This window comes from Peromyscus maniculatus, chromosome 4, assembly GCF_049852395.1.
Source record: "Peromyscus maniculatus bairdii isolate BWxNUB_F1_BW_parent chromosome 4, HU_Pman_BW_mat_3.1, whole genome shotgun sequence".
In the NCBI taxonomy this organism is placed as follows: Eukaryota; Metazoa; Chordata; class Mammalia; order Rodentia; family Cricetidae; genus Peromyscus; species Peromyscus maniculatus.
In genome coordinates this window covers 83380128-83403241 of record NC_134855.1, presented here as the reverse complement: position 1 = coordinate 83403241, position 23114 = coordinate 83380128, and the positions used below count along the sequence as shown (strand labels likewise).

The 23114-nt window shown below is 44.6% G+C and overlaps 1 protein-coding gene and 1 long non-coding RNA gene across 2 annotated transcripts in view; one reads left to right on the top strand and one right to left on the bottom strand.

Moving 5' to 3' along the window:
• Positions 1-4697, bottom strand: part of LOC121828767 (uncharacterized) — a 110005-nt gene extending 105308 nt beyond the window's left edge. Inside the window, exons 1-2 of the long non-coding RNA XR_013050629.1 lie at positions 4500-4697; positions 323-391 (exon numbers count right to left, since the gene is read on the bottom strand). This is a non-coding gene — a long non-coding RNA (uncharacterized LOC121828767). The remainder of the gene's footprint in view (positions 1-322; positions 392-4499) is intronic.
• A 38-nt stretch (positions 4698-4735) lies between these two features.
• Positions 4736-16764, top strand: Arl14ep (ARF like GTPase 14 effector protein). The gene is made up of 5 exons (XM_006975854.4): positions 4736-4891; positions 9756-10237; positions 12004-12131; positions 13731-13955; positions 14462-16764. The coding sequence occupies exons 2-5, from the start codon at positions 9812-9814 to the stop codon at positions 14514-14516; spliced, it is 834 nt and encodes a 277-aa protein (XP_006975916.2). The 5' UTR covers positions 4736-4891; positions 9756-9811; the 3' UTR covers positions 14517-16764.
• The last annotated feature ends 6350 nt before the right edge of the window (positions 16765-23114 follow it).

The window sequence follows — 23114 nt, the reverse complement described above, 5'->3', positions numbered from 1 at the left end:
AAATCCTGTCTCCAAAGAAAATGGCTGGGGACGAGGTGGGGTGAGGGTGAGGGTGCGGTAGAATTTCACAGCAGCTGTACTTATAAGAGCTGCAAATAGAATGAACCAAATTTTGTATCATTAGTGAAATCTTTAGAATACAATTTTAGCAAGAAATACAATTGGCAGTGACAAGGAACTGTCAGCACATATAACATGAATGAATTTCAGAGATAAGGATAATCACAAGAAGCCAAATCCAAAGGACTACATGTGATCTAGTTGCAAAGTTTAAGCAACTGCCAAATTAGTCTATGGCAAATGACTTTAGAATGGTGGTTACCTGGGCAACAAGGGGTCATAACAGGTGCAGAACAATGTAGGCTTCGGGGGACACTGATGATTTCCGGACCTGGGAAATAGAGAACCAAAAATTCATAAAGCCATAGATGGGCAGGTCTCAAACACTTCTCTTCCATGAATTAAAATTCAAAAGGAAAGTTTATAAAATGAAAACCAGGCTGGGCAGTAGTGGCACACACCTTTAATCCCTGCACTCAGGAGGCAGAGCCAAGCGGATCTCTGTGAGTTTGAGGCCAGTCTGGTCTACAAAGTAAGATACAGGACAGGCTTCAAAGCTACACAGAAAAACCCTGTCTCAAAAAAAAAAAATCAAAAAATGAAAACCAATTACCTGAGAATTTACCATCTTCAATTGTCCATGGTGCCTGCCAAATGTCATGCCATCTCTCGCTAAGCCGCTGCGTATGCCCACACCCTCCTGAGCCTCAATTCCTTTCCACATCCTTAAGTGTCTATGAACTGCTCTACCAGCTGACATCTTAAACCCTGGCTGTGCTCTGAACACTTCCCTGAAAAGGGTCTTGTCACACCCCCTAAGAGCACCTTATCACCACAGTTAAGGAGGTTACTTTGTCCTTTGAATTTTTTACTTTCTTTATCGGTTTTCTTTCATTCTTTTTCAGATATACTTCTGCAGCTGTGCTAATATGTGTGGCTACTGAATATCTGAAATGTGTCTAGTGCAAACTGAGAAGTGTTCAAGATATAGCATTCAATTTCCAGGTCTCAATATTTTTTAAAAAATGTAGCACATCTCACACACTTTCATGTTAATTATATCTTAAAATGTTTCAGAAAGATTGGGTTAAATAATATATTTCTTTTTCTTTGAGCTTTTTGTTTGGTTTGGCTTGGTTTGTTTTTGGGGTGTTTTGTTTTTCTGCATACAGTCTCTCATATTGTAGCATAGGTTATCCTAAAATATGCAACAATCATTCTGCCTCTGCCTCCCAGTTACTGGGATCACAGATGAGACCCCACCATGGCTGGAAACAATGAAGTTCTAAAATTAATTCTTGCCAGCTTCTTTTCATCCTTTTCACATCCCTAATAGAAAACTTACAACTCTACATTGATTCTCATTATACTTGTGAGTCTAATGAACTGGCCAGTTCTGCCCACAGCCGCCATTTCTACCGAGAGCCTTATTTTCAGTGCTCTTTTCCTGGGCTGTGGGACTCTGCTTTCGTAGTTTTCCTGATGCCTTACTGCCTGCTCCTTCTCAGACAGCTCTTCTGATACCTACAGCTATCATTCTCAAACTTCATTATGCTTCAAAAATGCCCAAGACTGTTTGCAGCACATCACATTCCTGGTCTTTCTGTGTAGAGGTTCCAGTCTGGTTGACAGAGATTCTGATGGAGGAAAGAGAATGAGGAACCAGAATTCTGAACTCATTTTCAGCCCCATTTCTCATTTCACCCCGGGCATCCATTGGCCAGCTCATTGTTCTCTTTACCTACGTTGTCTCCAAGGATGTAGCAGTTACTATAGACTGACATTTCCCAATCCTCTCCCGGCTTAGATTCCTCTCATCCCGACGCTTTCTTTCACCTGCACATCCTCACTTGCTCTGTGAAACACAGCTCCTGCAACACCCAAGGCCTTGTCTCCTTCTCCCCGCCTCATTCTTCCCTCTGTGTTCCAGCTCTGCAAGCCCACACCCTCCTCTCTTTCCTATTGTCTATGTCGAATCAACCCCAACAGCCCAATGCTTCTTCCTCATGAACGCTTATCCTCACTGTGGCTTCCTCAATCCTTCAGTCCAGGGCTTCTCGGGCTTGGAAGACTTGAAATATTGAGCCAGCTAGCATTTGCAGGGACCGTCCTGTACATTTTAGGATGCTCAGCTATTTCCCATCCCTACTCTGTTAAGGACCAGTTGGCACCCCCTAGTGGATAGAACCCAAAATGCCTCATGATGTTGCAGTTGGGGAACAGAAGAGGGAGGGAATGCTCTCTTGCTTTATCACCATAGAGACAAAACCTTATTTGAGGCATTTCACCAGCATAAGAGATTCCGGGTCACGGCTCCTCCCTTTATTCCACACTCTTTTTTAAAAAAAGTTTTACAGTTTTCATCAGGATAAAACACAGCCTCTAATGCAGCATAAAAAGGACACCATTTGTCTTCTACTTGCCTCCTCCAGCTTTCCACTCCAACGATGCTGAGTGCCTTTGCAGCTTAATTAAGGATGGATGAAATTCATAAGAAGTGGTAACTGTAGCCAGTAAGTATGCGCGTAGCTGAGGAGATAAATGCAAAGCTCGTAGGATGTTTTAAATTTAGGATATGAGTAAGCGTGCACTTTGTGAAACATAGGCAGAATTGTGTTAAATATATGTAGTAAGTTAGTAAACTATACGGCATGCCAAAGTTAAAATAAATAGAAAATATGATGGAACAGAGGGTCACTTGCAGTCAAAAATGGAATAGAAAAACTGTTAGGAAAAAATCATGGTATGTCTAAACCGACAATTTTGTCAGACCCAATTCAGTCACATTTAGGTGGAGACACCCAAAATAGTCTCATATGTTGTCTACCCACTGCCAGGTGTGGGTTACCCCTTTCAAGTTGTTGGCAGAGAGTCTCATAGACTTCCAAAACAACACAGCCATTTGGAATGGAGGGTTCACTGAGACCACCAAATTGGACCACTCCTTGATCAAATTGTCAAGGTTATGTGTGAGCAGGGGAGGGGAATAAGAAAAGCAGAAATAGCAGAAAAGCAGTCAGAGCTTTTCTTTGAGCTCATACACGCTGACTGACTGGGAACAAGACACCCTTGCCCAAGGTAGTTGACCTTTGGGACAGGGCTAAGGGAGGCTCCTGAAGGATTAGGGAGGTTCCTTGTTAAACAGAAACCTGCCATTAGGCTTCTGTTTACCTGGCCAGATCCCTTCTGTTTAGGTCACCAGCACTGCCTTTGGGGGGCCGCTTTGGAATGAACAGGGGGGATCCCATGAAGCCCCATTGTCAGCTGAGGCCTCTTGGCAGTTGATGGGTACTGGGGAAGAGTCCGTTTTCTTTGGGGCTGCAACTCCTGATAGTCTTCCATGAATGGCCCTACACAGAAAATACTGAGCACTGAATGGACTCTCTTTGTCTGACTTTGGGAGTGAGAAGCGGTGGGAGGATTTGGGAGGAGCTGGAGGGAAGGGAATCTAGACTAGACTAGATGTAGGCATGCCCTTGTCTCTTCCCTTGGGGGCGCTAATCCAATGGGGCAGGGACCTGGCTAGGTGACCTCTACAGTTTAAGATAATGTACTTTCCCTCCCCAGAATTCCGAGCCCTTTGTGCAACCCCTAAGAGCAGGGCCTTGGTTAGGTTTGGCTGATCTGGCTGGGTCTGCCTTACTTTCTGAGGCTTGACTCAAAACCGTGTAACTGTACTTTTCTTTGCTTCCAAGTTTTTGCTTCAGATGCCGGCCAGAGTTTAAGTATGCTTGTAAACTTAGCTTGGACTTCCTCTTTTTCTGAAGCTCTACCCTTCTGCCCTGAGGCGGCCTGCTCATGGCCTGCATTTGCCCTGCAAGATTATCTTCTCCATATTCATCCTTGGGGGCATCTTAGAGATTAACAACTTGCCTGCCCTTGGTTTTTCTAATTAAACTCTAATAAATTATCCTTGAGTTTCTGTTTGAGTCTATTCTTGACTCTCTTATTAATAAAACAAAGATCCCCAGGAAGGGGCCCAACTTCCCAGGTATCCTATGTTGAGTCTGCAGGGATGCCCCAAGGTTTCTGGTAATGCTTTCCTCCTTTTTAATTCTTTAACTGGCAGAGAATGAACCCATTCCTGCACCTCTAGGTGGCATCAGTGGGGGTGGAGTTGATCCAAACAAGTCATATGCATGCATGAAATTCTCAAAATAAATCACTGTATTCACAGACGCATGGAAACAGAGAGTTCTAGGCTCCAGCTTCAATTACGTGTCTGAGACCCTCTCTCAAAAGCAAAACAAAAACCACACCGCAAAACAACCATAGTTTCAGTCTCTTTCCTCCGCCCAAAAATGTAAAGGTTAAATTCCTGGTGCCTTTTACTCAAAGCAATACTTATTTTCATAGTGTATAATAAAAGAGAGGATTTCGGAATGTATTTCAGTTGGAGTGAAGCAAAATTAAAATGTGAGACTTTAAAGTGTCCGTACCTGAGTTGCTTTTAACTCACTCTGCCCAGAATAGATTTGCAAACGAAGTTGAGGAAGCTCCTAAAAGCTAAGGGCCTCTCAACACCCGAACCTCGGGGGAGGTGCAAGCACCCCAGGGCGAGCCTCTGAAGCAACTCTTGCTTTGGATTGAATCATCCCCCTCCTCCCTGAACCCAACCCTTCCGCCTCCGGAGGAGGCCGAACTGGCTTCCGCTCTAGGCAGCTCCCGGCTGGTTTTCATGGTGCACGCGGCCTCTCTAGCCGCACTCGCCGTCCTCTCGGTGTCGGCGCGGGGAAGGCGGGAGTGTGGAGCGCCGAGTCTGGCCTGTGCAGATACGGTGCTTCCGGAGGTCGTCGGAGACCCGCGGCAGCTCAGCTAGACCCGGCCGCACGTGAGTGGAACGTAGGGGGCCGCGGGGTACAAGGAGGAGGGTTGGGAGGGGAGGCCTGCACGGCGGAGGGGGCTTGCGGCTTGCAGCTGCAGCCTGGTACCCTGCCGTGCCCTGACTACAGTCGGTGCGCCCCCGCTTCTGGGCCACAGCCTGCAGTTTTGTAGTTGGCACTGGGCGTTGAATCCGGGGCCTCGCTCAGGCTGTAGGGCTCCTGGGCAGAGCTGCACCCCCTGCCTCATCCGTTTGGGGATTCGCTCTTACTGGACTGCCTCCAACCCGACCAGCCGCCTGAGTAGCGCAGATTACAGATGAAGAGTAACCAGGCCTGGCTCTTTAAAGTTTTGTTGGTGTGGTTTGGTTTTCCAGACAGTTTCTCTGGGTAGCCTTGGCTGTCCCGGAAGTCTCTAGGTAGACCAGGCTGGCCTCGAACTCACAGAAATCCGTCTGCCTCTGCCTCCCAAGTGCTGATTAAAGGCGTGCGCCAACTCGCCCGATTTTAAAAACAATTTTTAAAACTACTTGGTATGTGTGGGTGTTTTGCCTGCATATGGGTCTGTGCTCCAGCGCATGCCTGGTACCCATGGAGGTCAAACAGAGCGCCTGATTCCCTTGGAACTGGAGTTACAGAGGTTGTGAGCCACCGTGTGGGTGCTGGGAATTGAACCCAGGTTTTCTGGAAGAGCAGCCCGTGCTCTTAACTGCTGACCCATCTCTCCAGGCCCCTCTTTTAAGTTTGTAATTCACAATCGTCTCAGCCCTAGCCATGTGATTTGGTTAAGCATTTTAGTGGGTTGGGTTTTTGTTGTTTTTAAATTCCTACCCTAGTATCGTGTACGTGATAGGTGTTTGTTGGACCTGTTTGATGGTTTGAACCATTCTGATGTGGCGATGGCACAGGAGCATTAATGCGTGCATCCCATACAGGGTTGCGGTGGAACTTAGAGGTAACGAGGTGTGATGTTTCTAGAAAGCAGAAAGACTTGAAACTATTCTTTTACATGGGTTGGTGGAAAGTACACTATAGTGCGCGCCTTCACGCTATGAGGTGATACGGGGAAGAACTGCTTTGAGCAAGTGGGACGGACGTACAGACGGCTTGATGTGGTAGTAGTAGTTGGAGAACATGAAACCCCAGAGCCAGCATATGAGGAGCTTTGGCCAGTGAATGGTTGGCCAAACTTGATGGACCTAGAGACAGTGCAACCTGAAGTTGGGTTAAGTATTTTTTCCAGTGGGGATGAGCAGTTCATTAAATTATTCATAAATGGATAAACAAAGCAGACGCTGGAAATCCTGAGCTTCCTGTTATATAAAATGCCCAGGAATTCAGTTAATGCTATTTTAAAAAACAAAAACAAGGTGGAGCCGTGGTGGTGCACACCCTTAATCCCAGGACGAGGCAGGCAGAGCTCTGAGGCCTGGTCTACTGAGTGAGATCCAGAACAGGCTCCAAAGCTACACGGAGAAACCCGGGAATTTTATAGACTACACTTATCAGAAAGAATGTCTGGAACCTACTGATCTTTTCTATTAGTTTAATTTATTTTTTGAGATAGTATTTTGCTGTGCAGTCCTAGAACTCACTTTGTAGACCAAGCTGGCCTGGAATTCAGAGATCTGCCTGTTTCTGCCTCCAGAGGACTGGGGTTGAAGGCATGGGCCACCAGCCTTTTTTAAATTTTCCGCAGAAGGGAAAGGCTGGTAAATCATTACCGTCACACACGTATACATGATGAAGGTTTGCATTTATCAACCAAGTAACTGGGTAGAAATCAGTTTAAATGAAAAGATGTTTTATTGGTAAGATGTTTGTGATGAACTAAAGGTATAGACTGACATAGTCCACGGTGAGTTAGGAAGTCCATGGACCCTCACCACCTATTTACTGCGGATTTCATCAGAGGGTGTGATTCCGGTTTCTGCTGGGTCTGAGAGTAATTCACAAGCAGTAAACAGTAGTATTTCTGAGCTGGCGTAGTGACTCTCACCTGTAATCAAGAAGTGGTTTCTGGGAAAACAGATCCAAAGGGCTGTGTGGCAGAACTTTAACCTGTAAGAGCATAGAAAGAGCTGGAACAAGGGATGGAGGGGTGGAGCAGAGAAGAAACAACCCGTGTGCGAGCTTTAGAAGGCCGAATGTGACCGCTCAAGATGGATGACTGCCTAAAGGTCCATGCTAACCTGAGCTAACCTGACTCTTGACCATACATAAACTGACTACTTAATCAGGAAGCTAATGACACTTCCCAAGGCCTACTGCCTTGACTCAGGCGTGTGCACTTTTACGCTGATGGTTCACCCAAGTAAATGGTGTTGGTAGGCCACTGTAACTTCCGTTTTTATTGCATCAGTTTGTGTGTGATCAGGTTATATGTGTGATGGGGAAGAGGGCGCTGGTGTACATGAAGACCAGAGGTTGATGGTGAATGTCCTCCTCAATCGTTCTCTACTGTGTGTTTTGAGACTGGGTCTCTTTGCTCTGCCTGGAGTGCCCTAGTTCAGTAAAATTCCCTAGCAACAGGCCTCAGGGATCCTCCTGTCTCCAGGATTACAGATGTGCGCCAAAGCACTGAACTTCTCTGCATTTGTGGGCCTTAGGGCTGATACCTGGGTCCCTAGGCTTACATGGCTAACACTGGACCATCTGTCTGTTACCAACAGCCTTGTCTGAGAGAGAAACACCAACCCTCAGATATGGCATTTAAACTGTGCAGTTCCTGTAAATGATTCTTCAGGAAATCAATTTTAGCAAAGGCTCTGTGCTTACTAGAAGGTTCTGAAAATGGGGTTGCCAAATTTAGCAGATAAAGGTACAGGATTGCCCCATTAGATATTTATTCAGACAGATGGGATTAACTTGTTAGCAATATGTAGGACATAATTAAAATAAATGTTTTTTTGTTTGTTTTTCGAGACAGGGTTTCTCTGTGTAGCTTTGAGCCTTTCCTGGAACTCACTCTGTAGACCAGGCTGGCCTCGAACTCACAGAGATCCGCCTGGCTCTGCCCCCAGAGTGCTGGGATTAAAGGCGTGCACCACCACCGCCCGGCTCCCAGTTCACTTTCTAGCATTGCATCCATGTAGTACACAGACATCCATGCAGGAAACACTTATATACATTAAAAATGCAATAATTGGACAGGCAGTTTTACAGTTGACCCATCAAAAATTATAGTACTCTAGAAGCTGGGATTTCTAAAACTGAACTTCCTGAGTTCCAAGATAACATTTTTCCTCTATCTCCAGTGTAAGAGTATGCCATCACCCCTGTTTATACAGTGCTGGGAATTGAACCTAGGGCCTTATGTCTAATTCAGGGAGTTCAGGGCAGAATACTCTTGAGTTTCCTGTTCCGGGCCATTGTGAAGGATTCCATCTACATACTGAACTGTGAATTTTCCTTCTCCTGTATCTAAGATCATTTCTACCTTGTTTTCTCCTTCACTACTCTCTCCTTGGGTTCCAAGTTTTTTGGGTCCCTGTAAGAAGTGGCAGCCAGCACTTCCACCTCATTCCCTCTTTCATCCGGATCACCCACCAAGATGGGTGTCTTGTTATACATAGCAATAGCCATGCAACTGCCATTGTGAATCGCTGGCAGTCTCAGCCCACACAGGCTTTCTCAAGGACTACAGTGTATTCTCTGCTTGTTCGACTGACTTCAGGCCATCGTAATACTTGCACAGCAGGCCCCGCAGTTTGTTTCATTACCTTTCTTTCCCTGGGGAGACCCTGATCAAACATCTGCCTAGCACAGGTGGGACACCAACCACAAACCTCTCATGATCCACCAAAGTACCAGTGGTGAGCCAGGGAGCTTGTTTGGCTTATGTTACCGAGTATTGATGAGAGTAACCCAGAAACAGCTGCAGAGGCTCGCCCCATCATGCATGACAAGAGCTTGGAGGCTGGGTCCTTGAGTCCTCTCTTCAGTTAACCTATCTCTTCCTGTGAAGGGTTTCCCTCATCAGCGTAGTGTCACTGTGTCAGGTCGTTGCTATGGGTACCAGACCAGACATCACCACTCCAAGATGGCCGTGGGGGGATAGTGCTGTGCCCAGAGAGAGGAGCCTTACCGCAATGGGCTCACAGCCCTCTGTATTTTCTTGTAAAGGTTTTCATGTTTAAGCTTTGTATGTGTGATTCGTCATCTATAGCTGGTGTTTGTCCATCCAGAAGAGATTTAATTTTGTGTTTTTTTCCATGTTAGCCAATAGTCCTTTTCACTTGGATTTTTTAATGCCCATCTATTTTTAGTACCACGTCATACACCAACCCCAGTCTGTTCGCGTGTGTTTGTCTATACTACAGCCATACCATACTGTCTTTAATCATCTTTCTGGTAAATCAGCTGTTCCTTTCTTTCACGTTTTCTCAGATCTTTACTCTTTCGTGCAAACCAGTTTTCACACTCCAACAAGATGGGATAGAATTCCCGATTGCCTTTTGATTGAAACGGTATTGAATTTGTAGAATCCCATAAGGTCTCCTGTGTCTTTTGCAACATTTGTGTATTGTGTAACCTGTACAGTGTTTTGGTTCCCGGCATCCTCATTAAACCCTCTATTCTAAGCAGTTTGTCTGTTGAACCTCTTTTCTCATGTGGATATTTCTTGTTTCTTCTTTCTCTCCTTACGTCATGTAGCTGTGATAGGAAGTATTCTGGTGTAATCTGACCTGGCAAGGACTGTTTCTCACATTCCATGATTAAATGCATTCTTACTTACTGTAGGCTTTGCTGTTTCCTACTCCTTATTTGCTGTGTTTGGCTTTTGTTTTCTAAAGAAGTGCTGCATTTGACTCCTTTTTGCAGTTTTCCAAATCAGAGTGTTCATTGTAAATCTGTCTTTAATGTTTTCTCTAGGTTGACCTACCAAAGAGATTTCTAGACAAAACAGGGGAAACGTGCTAGACTCAAGGATGATGGATCCATGTTCAGTTGGAGTCCAGCTCCGGACCACCCATGACTGCCATAAAACCTTCTATACTCGGCACACAGGTTTCAAGACTTTGCAAGAATTGTCGTCAAATGACATGCTTTTACTTCAGCTTAGGACTGGAATGACCCTTTCTGGGAATAATACCATTTGTTTGCATCATGTCAAAATTTATATTGACAGATTTGAGGAGTTACAGAAGTCATGTTGTGACCCATTTAACATACACAAAAAGCTAGCCAAAAAGAATCTGCATGTAATTGACCTTGATGATGCCACGTTTCTTAGTGCGAAGTTTGGAAGACAGCTGGTACCTGGTTGGAAGCTTTGCCCCAAATGTACCCAGATCATCAATGGAAGTGTGGATGTTGATTCAGATGACCGCCAGAGAAGGAAACCCGAATCAGATGTATGTATACATGCGATTGTAAATACTTTCTACAGTTTGGGACTTAAGCTGGACAGAGTAACTGTGAGGAATCATGTTTACATTTTTATCACATTCATTAGCATACAACAGATTTAAAGTTGAGGTGAAAGAAAATTATGTTTAAAATGTTTCCATACACTCAAGGTTCAGAATGAGCAGTAAACAAGGGCCTAGAAAGAGCATCGTGTGCCCAAGACTCCAAGACTGCAGCTTCTATTCTTAGACCTTAGGAAGAAGCCATTAGGAATGGCCCTTAGAACGCTGGCGTAGACCGACTTGGGGAACTTAGTTCCTTTCCTGGCACTAAGTAGCTAATGGATGTGTCACCTGCTGGACACTACACACCAGGAAGAATGTCCTTTTTTGTGCAGGAGTCAAAGACCTGGCTTAGAATTGATTTTTGTTTGGTTTAATATGGAGGCTTACTCTAGCTGACTGGAACTCTCCATGTAGTCAAGACCAGCCTCAGTCTCAGGGCAGGGATCTTCTGTCAGCCTCCCCGGAACTAGGATTCCCAGGCATGAGTCACAGTGCCCAGGAGTCATTGAGTTTAACGTCGGTTTTTCTCCTTTGAAAGTATCCCATTTGTCTTTAAGAGTTTGAAATATCTGTGACTTTTTTTTTTTTTTGGTTTTTCGAGACAGGGTTTCTCTGTGTAGCTTTGCGCCTTTTCCTGGAACTCACTTAGTAGTCCAGGCTGGCCTCGAACTCACAGAGATCCACCTGCCTCTGCCTCCCAAGTGCTGGTATTAAAGGCGTGCGCCACCACCGCCCGGCTATATCTGTGACTTTTCATAATGCTTCTGCCTCCAGATTCTGGGTATAGCTCAGGTTAAACTTAGGGTTCCCCGTGCTCAAAGAGCACACAGTTTTACATCGTGAAGTATGAAACACTGTACGCTTCCTCCCTAGTCTCGTGCCCACACGCAGGTCATTTCACTCTCCTGTTGAGCAGAAGCTGAGACTCCTGCAGCTGCCTGTGCTGTCAGGAGCACTTGTCAGTTTCTCTCTGCGCACTGTCTTGCTGCTGGCCTGTTCCCTCTCTTTTTTCCTTTCTGCTGTGTTACTAAACCCAGTTAAAATGTTCAGTTGTGTGCACTGGGTTCCTCTCAGGCCTGTCTCCAGGACCAGCGCTATCCAGAAGTCGTCATAGATACCTGCTCATTCTAACACATCAGCATCCTCACCTCGTGTCCATTGTTCTCACATGACCAATTTCCCATCATCTCACCTTGACTTGGGGTGTACGAAAGCATTTCGAAAAACCACTTACTTTCACCTCCTCGAATAACAAACTTAAACCCTTAAGCACCAGGATTTTGTTTTGCCCGAGCCTTAAGAAAACGTTGCAGTACAGTTCAGAACATGCAGCCTCGTTGCTTCTCTCCTCCTAGTGTCAGAGGTTCTGAAGGACCAGGGAATTGTTACTTGGAACCTTGGTTCTGTGCTGTTGGAATGGTTTTGGCTGTCTTCCCTCCTCCTCCGGTGGCAGCAGCCATGGCTGTCTTTAGTGTGCCAGTGTCCGGCACCTGCTGCCCAAGAGACTAAAGGAACAGGAACAGTACAGATGATTCACTACTACGGTAAAGGTGGAATAGAGACTACAAGAGTGGATTTTCCCACGTTCCTTTTCATGTGTGTCCCAAACTGCCTTCCCGAGTGGGGATGCACTGGGCTAATGCTAAGTAAAGTACTGCTGTGTGGTGTCGAGATTGAAATGTACAGTTTTCCTTACTTTCTTTCAGGGAAGAACTGCTAAGGCTCTGAGGTCACTGCAATTCACAAACCCGGGAAAGCAAACTGAATTTGCTCCAGAAAGTGGAAAAAGGGAGAAAAGGAAGCTGACCAAGAACTCGAGCGCTGGCTCTGACAGGTAGGCTGCTGGCTCTCAGTCTGCAGGTTGTCTGTTAACCTGCTGATTCCCATCGGCTTTGCCTCCACGATTATTTCCTTAACCTTCAGTTTTCTGACCAGTCATTTTAAATTGTATTCTGAATTTGCGAAACCTTCTGAAAGGCTTGGCTAGTACTCATAGGAAAGTAAGGTGTCTGTTGGAATTCTAGAAGCTTCTTTCTGAGATGGTAGCATGAGGTGAATGAGGTAATGTTTTGGAATGAGAATTAAAATGGTGTTTGGCCAAGTTGCTGTTTGCAAAATTTGATGCTGATGATCTCGTCTTCATATGTTTGCTTCTTGGGAGGCAGCTGACCCAAAAGTCATTGCATTTATGACTATCCAGAGTACTTTGGAGTTTGCACAGGTCCGAAGTAGACACATGGTTCTAGGGCAGTCAACAGATTGAACAAGAACTAAGTCATTTAAAATACGTCCTTAAATTGAGTGTCAAAAAATATTGACATTTGTGGTAACAGGTCAGGCTATTTTCTAACCGGAATCGACATTTTTACCTTTATTCCATCTGTTAAGTTTTTCCATTGAGTGATTTAAAATATTTTCAGACCATATTTTCCAGAAATCATTAAGAAACATGAAACAGATTGATTAGAGTGTAAGACCTCTAGGGGAGGCTGTGTCCTGTATCATTTGGTAACTAGTGAAACAAGTCAAAGCTACCAACTACTCATTCCTCTGTAGGCCTGTGTAAAGCCACCTGAGGGGACATTTCCTTACAGAATCCTTTTTCTTCTTCTGATTATATTGTGTACACGTCCGAGTGTGTGAATGCATGCATATACCATGGTATGTATGTGAAAGTCTGATATGGGATGTCGTTCTGTATGCTGTGAATATGTGTTGCTCTGATTGGTTGATAAATAAAACACTGATTGGCCAGTAGCCAGGCAGGAAGTATAGGCGGGGTAGGCAGACGAGAATTCTGGGACGAGGAAGGCTGAGTCAGGAGTCACCAGCCAAACACGGAGGAGACAAGATGACAAGGCAGAAAGAACTGAGAAAAGGCACCAAGCCATGTGGCTAAACATAGATAAGAATTATCAGTTAATTTAAGTATAAGAGCTAGTCAGTAATAAGCCTGAGCTAATAGCTGAGCAGTTGTAAGTATCATTAAGCCTCTGTGTGATTACTTTATAAAAGGCTATGGGACTGTGGTTGAGAGATTTGTCCCAACTGTGGGGGCCTGGCAGGACCAGAGGAGAAACTTTCAGGCTACAAAAGTCAGAGGAAAGCTGGCATTTGTTTCTGCTTCCTGTCTTGGGTTCCGGGGTCACCCTAGTTATCAAACTTGCATGCCCGCCAAGCATGTTTACCGTCTGAGCCACTTCAAGGCTTTTGACTTTCAGCACGTAGAGTCTGGCCACCTCTGTCCATCTGAAATTTCTTCTGCAGAGTCGAGATTAGGCCCTGAGCCTGATAAATGATGTGCTGCTGGTTTAGAGGGCTTCATTCCTACAGAAAAATACTTTATCTCCTTAATTTTTTCAGTATCTTATTTCAACTCAGTATTTAAAAATAGTATTATGTATGAAGTGCAGCTCATTGTTTTGTTTTACAGACAAATTATTCCAGCAAAGAGTAAAGTCTACGACAGCCAAGGTCTGCTCATTTTCAGTGGCATGGACCTCTGTGACTGCCTTGATGAGGACTGCTTGGGATGCTTCTACGCCTGTCCCACTTGTGGGTCTACCAAATGTGGAGCTGAGTGCCGCTGTGACCGCAAGTGGCTCTATGAGCAAATAGAAATTGAAGGAGGAGAAATAATCCATAATAAACATGCTGGGTAATTTATAGTATCAAACTATGGGGTCTTTAAAACTCCCCTCTCTCTGTCTCTCTCCCTCCCTCCCCTCCCCTCCTCTCTCAAATTCTGTCGCTTTGAAATGCAGTTATAGCCTAGTTGTTGGAAAATAAATCTGAAACACTTTAGTATGAACTTGGTTGCATTTGGGGTGCTTTATAGTTGTTTATTTGATGTAAATTTAGAGAGAGCCAGCTTTAAGCCTATCTTGGCCAGTCTAACAAATGTAGGTAGTTTGCATCTTTTAGTGTTCCCATATGCATATATTTTGGTAGTAATGATTTAGTTGAATCCCACCCATCTCATAGCAGCCTATGCAGATTTGAGTGTACCTCAGTATGCTGTTAGCTGCATGGAGTCCTAACTGAGCAGTGCAGAAGGCAGGATGTGCTTAGCAGCTGTGCTTCGTGCTCTGTGCCAGTCGTGAGCTTCTTTTCCGTTCTGCCAGTGGTTGCTCTCCGTACAACTGTTATTTAATTCACTTGCAGCAAAGCATGTGGTCTATTATCTCCCTGTCACCCATATGATATTTTACAAAAGTGATCACCCAAATAACTGGCCAGCAAAGACGAAAGTGCAGCAAAGAAGTGAGCAGTGGCCGTTCGGGAAGTAAATTTGGATCAGTCGTAAATGGAATTGTAGAAGCCTCGCTGCTAACAGGACTCTTGATACCATTGCTGTTCTGGGGACAGATGTGCATCAGAGGAACCTGGTGATGATGGAAAGTTACCCACATCTCTGAGGAAAGTGGCTCTGACGAGCAGGAAGATTGTGCCAGGAAAGTGATGGTGAAAACTTCACATTCAAGGCTGTTTATTGTAAATAGATATTTCACAACATTGAACCATCAGAAAGGTTTCTATTTAATGTCAACAAAACAGGCAATCACTGTTCAGACTAATTTGGACAATAAAATAAAACTCCAGTTCTTAATACATTTACTTTTCTTGTCCATTTATAGCTACAAATTTTTTAATATTTTGATGGTTAATTAAAGGGTCGTATAGGAATCCTCATTATTATTATTAGCATTTCTTTGGTGGTGTGGCTCCGCACTCTTGTGCAGATAGGCCCAGCCCTTAGCTGGGAACAAGGCCTATGACACAAAAGTGTTCCATGCAACAGAGTAGTTGAATGTTAGGCTGTTTTGAAAATAACCTAGATACCTAAATGCTAAAATACAGTTCTTTTTCTTCCAACTAGAGATGAACACAAATGCTCATTACACTATCTGTTTTTCACTTTTTAATTTATGCATTCTTGATGAAAATCTGTTCCTGGGGGAAAATTTTTTCCTCTTTTTACATGTAAAGCATGAGTACAGTCCATAAGTGACTGCACATTTGTCGTGGTAGCTGTTCCATTACTGTGAAGAGACACCGTGACCAAGACAACTCCTATAAGAGAAAGCAGTTTCGGAGGCTTAGCCCGTTGTCATCATGGCAGAGAGTGTGGTGGTGTGCAGACAGATGCTGGAGCAGCAGCTGAGACTTTTATATCCTTATCCACAGGCAGAGAAAGAGAGACTGGGCCTGGCCTGGGCTTTTGAAACCTCAATGCTCATCCCCAGGGACACACTTACCTCCAACAAGACCACACCTCCTAATCCTTAGCAAATAGTGCCACTCCCTGGTGATTAAGCATTCCAAGGGGCTATGGGGGGTGTTTTTTTTTTTTTTTTTTTTTTATTCAGAACATCACAGCATTATTTCTGTGCTGTTAGAACTGATACCCATACAGTGAGGATTGAGAGTTCTAAAACTGCCCCTTGGGGGAGTGGGGGTAATGAAAAAAATGGAGAAACTAGAACTTGTGGGATAGAAATAAAGTTTCTGGATATTGATTAAATATCGGGGAGAAGTCTGTATGGGTGTCTGTGGGGCAAGGGGAGTGTCTCCTGACTTCGTAATAACTAAAGCCTTTTGTGAGTTCCTGTCACGGGGTCTGTTGTCTCTGAATACAGTATCTCAATCAGACTGTTAGTAGTTTGGAATTGCAGCTTTGAAGCTAAATTTTATATAGTCAGTTTGAGTTGACCATTAGAATACTGTTTTTGTTCATTTTGTTATCTCTACACTCACTGGTTTTCCTTTGATTTTCACCTTGGTACTTTTAAGTTAAAATTTTTATTTGGCCCAGGTACCAGAAACCAATCAGTTCTTGGATCTGAATTTCAGTTGAGCAGTATCAAAAAGGTTTTTTAACTACATTTTAAAGTTAAAAAGGCAGAATTGTTTATTTTTTCTGGATTAAGGAAATATTTTGTAGGGATATAGGGAGACTCCAGTTTTATCTGAATCCTTAAGATCATTTGGTTTTAGTGATTTTTTTTTTTTTTCTTGTTCCTGTTTTGGCTCCTAAATGTGAGTTAGGACTGTACATTGCTTACACTCTTCAGAGAGAATCAGGTGTGTGTTTTGTTTCCTTTGTAGCATGACCTTACTACATAGCACAGGCTGAGCTCTGCAGTCTTATTACCTCAGCCCTCCTGGGGTGACATGCATGTGTCACCCACACAGCATGTGAAGTTGTTGTAGGCATTTATTTTTGTTTACAGGGGGAGTCTATTTCTGATGGAGAAAAGACTTTATATTAAATGGCTATATTTCAGCATTCCTGAACAGATCTTTTTGTAAACAGTAGTAACTTTTTCCAAGGGGAAACTTCTTGAACAGTTTTGCTGTTTGTTCTTTGTCCATTTGGGGACCAAACAGTGAGCATATTACAGTGTTTATAGGCAAATGTATACCTGCTCTTGAGTAAACTAATAAAGACTGTATTTTAGAAATAACACAGGCTTGCTGTTCATTATTTGTAAGTATGTGTGTTAGCAGTGTGCATGTGTATGTGTGCTCATGGATGTTCAGGCCCAACATTGACTTGGATGTCTCCTCAGTCGCTTGCCACATTATTAACTGAGGCTGGGTGACTCACTGACCCTGGAGCTTGCTGATTGGACTGTTCTAGCTAGTCAGCTTACGCAGGGGGGGTCACCCTGAGCTCTGTGATTACAGGTGGGCCACTGCACCCACAAACTTGTAGTGGGTGCTGGGGATCCAAACCCATCCTCACTTGAGCACAAGCCATCTTGCCACTGAAAAGAATCCCTTTCTCTTGTTTGGTGTAGATTTTGTTGGTTGGTTGTTTAACAAGAGTATTTGAGTCTTTGGGAAAGTGTTACTGCCCAGAAATCCATATTCCTGTCTTTCTACTCACACTCCTCTTCCCTCCAAAGAGGTAATGAAAAGTTGGTTGACAGTGCAGAACAAGGGAGTGTGTCCCAGCTGGACTGACCTTCCATGTTAAACTTCCCACTAAATCATGGTCACCCTGCGAAAAAGCTTACAGTGCTTATTGAAAACTCTTGTGACACCTTAGTTTTTGCTGACATCTGCTGGTATCTCTTTGAAAATAAGCATCATAGACCCAAGAGCTTATGAACCCAGGAGCCAAATGACCCTTTGGCTTTGTAAGTTTATTATGTGTGTGAGTGCCATGGTGTGGGGGGAGTCAGAGGACACCTGGATTCATTTCTCTCCTTTCACCTTTCCATGGATCCTGGGGATGACTCATCCTCTGCCCCTTGCTTTTCTGGTTGGTAATGTTGCAGAAATCTTTCTGGAATAAGCACTCTGATACCAGTGGGAGGGGAAGAGAGGTGATGTCACCGGTGGCTGGAAGCCAGAATTGCTCCTCAAAGGCCTTGGGATTGGTCCGGTTCCAATTCCTCCAAAACCACAGCTAGAGCAGGCAAGCAAGCAAGATGAAGTGGAGCAGTCAGCAGGTGGTTAAGGGCGACAGCCTTGGTTTCAGCTATTTCTCCGGGTTGTTCTTTCTGTTTTAGGTAGCAAGTGAAGTCATGCTTGGCAAATAGGCAGTAGAAACAATGCTCTACATCACTAAGTAGATCAGTAAATCAGCATCTAAGAATTGGTCTTTGCTGCCGTATTCTACTTCGGTAAGTGTTCCTAACATTTACATTGAGATATCCAGTTGAGTGGATTATATAACACACACCGGACTGAATCTGTTTCTCTGGAGAACAGTAACTGATAGAGTAACCCAATTAACTTCTGTCCCAAAATAGTTCCCAGAAAGACCCTGCCTTTAAATCTGAGAAAAATCCATCACTAGATTTTCTCTTACACAGCTACGTAGGGAGAGCAGCCTAGAGTAAGCTCTAGAGGAACCAGAACTGTTAGGCACACGGGCCTGCTTACTTCTACGGAAGGAGAATGACGCCTGGTCACCTGGAACGCTGCAGTGAGCGCGTTCATACAATCATCTGGTCTGACCTCCATCTGAATTTCCCACAAATCCTGCCTGTGTTTCTCAGTAAATAGAACTTCTTCATGAAAGAAGTCCCATGCACTCTGCATCCTCCATCCACAGAATCGGTCCTTATTACAAATCCTTCCCCTAGGCCCGAGACCTGAGCAGTTTCCCAATCAATAGAGCTCATTCTTATGATAAAGACCTCAGGTACTGTGCTATAGAGGGTATTTTGCAAGAGAGTTTCCAGGAAGCCACCCTTGAAGCTTTGTTATGAGAATTGTCACATGGCAACTCTCTTCCCCACACACACACACCTCCACTCCCCACAAAATTTTACTGTGTAAGAAAATAAAGCCACGGGACCAGACTCTAGAGCAGTGGTTCTCAGCCTTCGTGACCCGGCAACCTTTTTATACAGTTCCTCATGTTGTGGTGACCCCTAGCCAGAAAATTATTTTGGTGCTACTTCACAACTGTAATTCTGCTACCGTTGTGAGTTGTAATTATCTGCTATCCAGGATATCGGACCCAAATGGGTCACGACCCACAGGTTGAGAATCGCTGCCTTAGACGTTTTGATCCAGTCTGACTGACCAAGTGTGGCTGTTTTCATTCTCACCTCTTTGAGATTCGTTTATACCTAAGGGCTGTAATACCTGCAGGGACCCCCCCCACACACACACACACACAACTATATCTTGCTTTATGAAGTAGAGACATTTTGACTCCATTCTCTTACATTGAAAAGGGGTTGCTGGGCAGGAAGTCAGGGACCAGGTATTTCAGTCTGGTTCCTTGTATCACACCCTCTTTATTTTGCATACTATGGAGAAAATGTCTTTAACTCCTACCCGACCAGAAAAGTAGGAGGCTTGACCCATGGTGCCCTGCTTAAAAATCATTTCCACCTACAAAAAAACAAAAACATCGGAACGTGCAGTTTCCTACAGTTACCACTAGGTGGGGCTATTGGTTCAATGCTTAAAAACACTGGTTGCTTGGGACCTGGGTTGTGTTTCCAGCACCCACAAGGCAGGCTTACAACTGTCTGTAACTCAGGTTTCAGGGGTCCGAAAGAGAGCATCAGATCCCCCAGGAGCTGGAGTTACAGGTAGTGAGCTACCAGGTGGGTGCTAGAAACTAAACCCCAGTCCCCTGGAAGAGCAGCAAATGATCTTAACCGCTGATCCATGTCTCCAGCCCACCCTCACTCCCCCCCTTTTGTCTTTTTAACATGGGTCCTAGGGATTGAATGCGGGTCTCCCTGGCCCCTTTTTTTGTTTATTTTGAGCATATCAGCTGAAGGTCAGTGGTCGTTTCCAGGCCCAGTGTCGATGCCCCCTCCTCATATTAGCACTCTTCCTTCTGTCCTTGAGAAGCCATGATTCCACTCACAGCCAGCAAGGTTCAGATGGGTTCACTAGGATGCATTGCAAGGCCTGGCCTCAGAGAGTTTAACACCGTCACCACCACCACACCACCCCTTGAAGCCATCGTGAACTTTCTAAATGTGAACACATGACTAGCCAGATCACTCGGCCAATGACTTAGCAATCTTTTGGCTGAGGCCAGAGTAAGACAGGTGCTCTTTTTCCTGGTGGGTCTCACACTGACTAAAACTCAGCTCTATATCTGATGAGCAGAAATGTTTTAACAGCTCAGGCTGCATAATTAACCCCTCAGGCAATTCAAACCGTATCATTTACTGCAGTTCGTGAGTTACAACACCGTGCTAGAGAATTACATCTAAGCATCAACAGCTCCCGTTTGTGGTGGTATTGTGTTCCCCAAAATATTATGCACGCTAATAAACTTATCTGGGGTCAGAGAACAGGACAGCCACAATATTAAACATAGAGGTTAGGCAGTGGTAGCACACGCCTTTAATCCTAACATTCCAGAGGCAGAAATCCCCCTGGATCTCTGTGAGTACAAGGCCACATTGGGAACAGCCAGGCATGGTGACTCACACCTTTAATCCCAGGAAGTGAGCCTTTAATCCCAGGAAGTGATTGCAGAAAGCAGAAAGGTATATAAGGTGTGAGGACCAGAAACTAGAAGCTTTTGGCTGGTTAAGCATTCAGGCTTTCGAGCAGCACAGTTCAGCTGAGATTCATTCTGGATGAGGACTCAGGCTTCCAGGCTGAGGAAACAGGATCAGCTGAGGAACAGGCTAGGTAAGGTAGCTGTGGCTTGTTTTGCTTTTCTGATCTTCCAGCATTCACCCCAATACCTGGCCGCAGGTTTGATTTTATTAATAAGATCCTTTAAGATTCATACTACACCCGTTCTTTGCTCTGTCCTTGCCATGTCTCCTTGAAATGCAGAAGAGAGCAGTGGACACAGACCACGATAGACAGAGGTTGAGTGTCTGGATCCAGTTGTCTGACATAAAACCTGGCATTGTGTGGCTCGTTCATTGTCCCCTCTTGTCCATTCCATGTTTTGAAGAATACAAGGTACTAACAAATGGAAAGTTATAGCTAGAGTTTTCCTGCCTGGCCCACAGTCAGGACAAATCTCTGTCACCCGCCAGTCTCACAGCCACTCAGACCCAACCAAGTAAACACAGAGACTTATATTGCTTAAAAACTGTATGGCCGTGGTGCTGTGGGATGTTCTGTAGGTCCTGTGGGAGCCCATTCTCAGGTTCTTTGTGGCGTTACCCAGCAGGTCCGTATAGAGGATGATTAGGACCATGGGCCTGAGTGCAGGTGTTTGAGATGGTCTGCACTTGGCTGTGCTGGGGGATGGTCTGTATGTCAAGTTGCTCTGATTGGTTAATAAATAAAACCTGATCGGCCGTGGCTAGGCAGGATAAAAGGACAGAAAGGCAGAAGGAGACGCTGCAGCCGCCGCAATGACCAGAGAGGCTGCAGCCGCCGCCATGACCAGAGACACTGCAGCCGCTGCCATGACCAGCAGCATGTGAAGACGCCAGTAAGCCACCAGCCACATGGCAAGGTATAGATGTATGGAAATGGATCAATTTAAGATAAAAGCACAGTTAGCAAGATAAGGACAGTTGGCAAGAGGCCTGCCACGGCCATACAGTTTGCAAGCAATATAAGTGTCTGTGTTTACTTGGTTGGGTCTGAGCGGCTGTGGGACTGGCGGGTGACAGAGATTTGTCCTGACTGTGGGCAAGGCGGAAAAATCAAGCTACACCGTGGCAGGCTTCTTGCTAACTGTTCTTATAGCTTAAATTAATCCATTTCCACAAATCCATACCCTGCCACGCGGCTCGTGGCTTACCGGCATCTTTTCATGCTGCTTGTCAGGGTGGCGGTTGGCAGTGACCCCTTCTGCCTTCCTGTTCTTTTATTTCTCCTCTCTGTTAGTCCCGCCTATACTTCCTGCCTAGCCACTGGCCAGTTTTATTTATTGACCAATCAGAGCAATTTGACATACAGACCATCCCACAGCACAGCCAAGTGCAGACCATCTCAGACACCTGCACTCAGGCTCGTGGTCCTAATCATCCTCTATGCGGACCTACTGGGTAAAGCCATGAGGAACCCGAGAATGGGCTCTCACAGGACATATAGAACATCCCACAGCACTTCCCCCCCCCCCTTTTTTTTTTCAAAAAGGAAGGTTCTAACCTTAACAAAGTAAAATGACATATAATTTGGGAATTTGGGTGTAGCTTCTCTTACTACTTCCTGCTGGAAGGGGGCGCTGTATCTTATGGGGATACAAAGAAAATTTTAGGATTATGGGATAGTCCATGAGGCTGTATTTTCTGAGCCAGTTGCCTTCAAACCATTTTGGATGTTGGATCATCTGGGCCATGGTGTCACCGGAGACCTTTCAGTGGGTCTTGGCTGGTCAAACCTGATGTATCTTAATCTGGAACAAATCCATAGCCTCTGGCTTTCTGTGGGAACAAAAGCAGAGTCTCCTTTCCAAAGCAACACATCCTTAGACATAAATTTCGAAACTGAAAAACGTTTAAAATATACACGTTGATTTAACTGAGCAGTCTTTACTATCAAATGTCTTTCTGCAGTTAAAAATCCCAAAGACAACACATCCAGATTCTCCGTGTAATATTCATCTTTACATGGCTTATTTTTTATATTAATTTTACTGTCTCTTTAAAGACTTTATTTTTTAAAAACTATCTATTTCTTTATATATATATATATATATATATATATATATATATATTCCTTTCTCTCTCTCTTCCAAGCCTACGTACATTTTTACACACATTGTAAAGCATTTAAAGTCTTGTTCCATCTGAATCTGTCTTATTGTGAATCTATTGCTTTAAACTGCAGCATTTGTAAGACTGAAACGGTGCTATGGCTGCTGACTCCGCCCACCTCAGCTTCCCAACATGGTGGTGGTGCATTTACTGCCAGCTCTGGGAGCTATTGAGGGTCTATGCTTTTATCCAAGCAGCGTGTAGCCCAGGAACCTTTTTTGTTTTGTACTAGCAAAGGCTAAATCCACCATGCAACTTAATGTGCCACTTGTAGAGGCCTCATTCCCACCATACTGCAGATCGAATGCACACGCTAGGAACACACCAGTAGCTCAAACCGGCAAGCTGCTGCTCATTTGAGAGAGATAATTAGGAAGCTGTTTTTAGATACATTTTAGAATCTTTTCTCAGATTTTAGGTAGAAACTCTTGCCAACACGTTGGGCGCCATTTGTAGATGTAACCAACATCTTATTAAATAAGAAACACAGAACCAATGCAAAGAAGAAAGCCAAGAGGTCAGAGCTAAGAGCTAAAAGCTTACCCTTCCTCCTGTGGTGGTCCTGCCTCTCTGAACCAGAGCTACTTCCTGTGTAAAGTTTTATATAGTTTCTGTTCTGTCTTCTCATTGGTTGTAAACCCAACCACATGACC

Coding starts and splice junctions, on each gene's coding strand:
- Arl14ep (XM_006975854.4), top strand. CDS start 9,812: ATGATGGATCCATGTTCAGTTGGAGTCCAGCTCCGGACCACCCATGAC. Junction 10,238..12,003: donor GAAGGAAACCCGAATCAGAT/GTATGTATACAT, acceptor ACTTTCTTTCAG/GGAAGAACTGCTAAGGCTCT. Junction 12,132..13,730: donor TCGAGCGCTGGCTCTGACAG/GTAGGCTGCTGG, acceptor TTTGTTTTACAG/ACAAATTATTCCAGCAAAGA.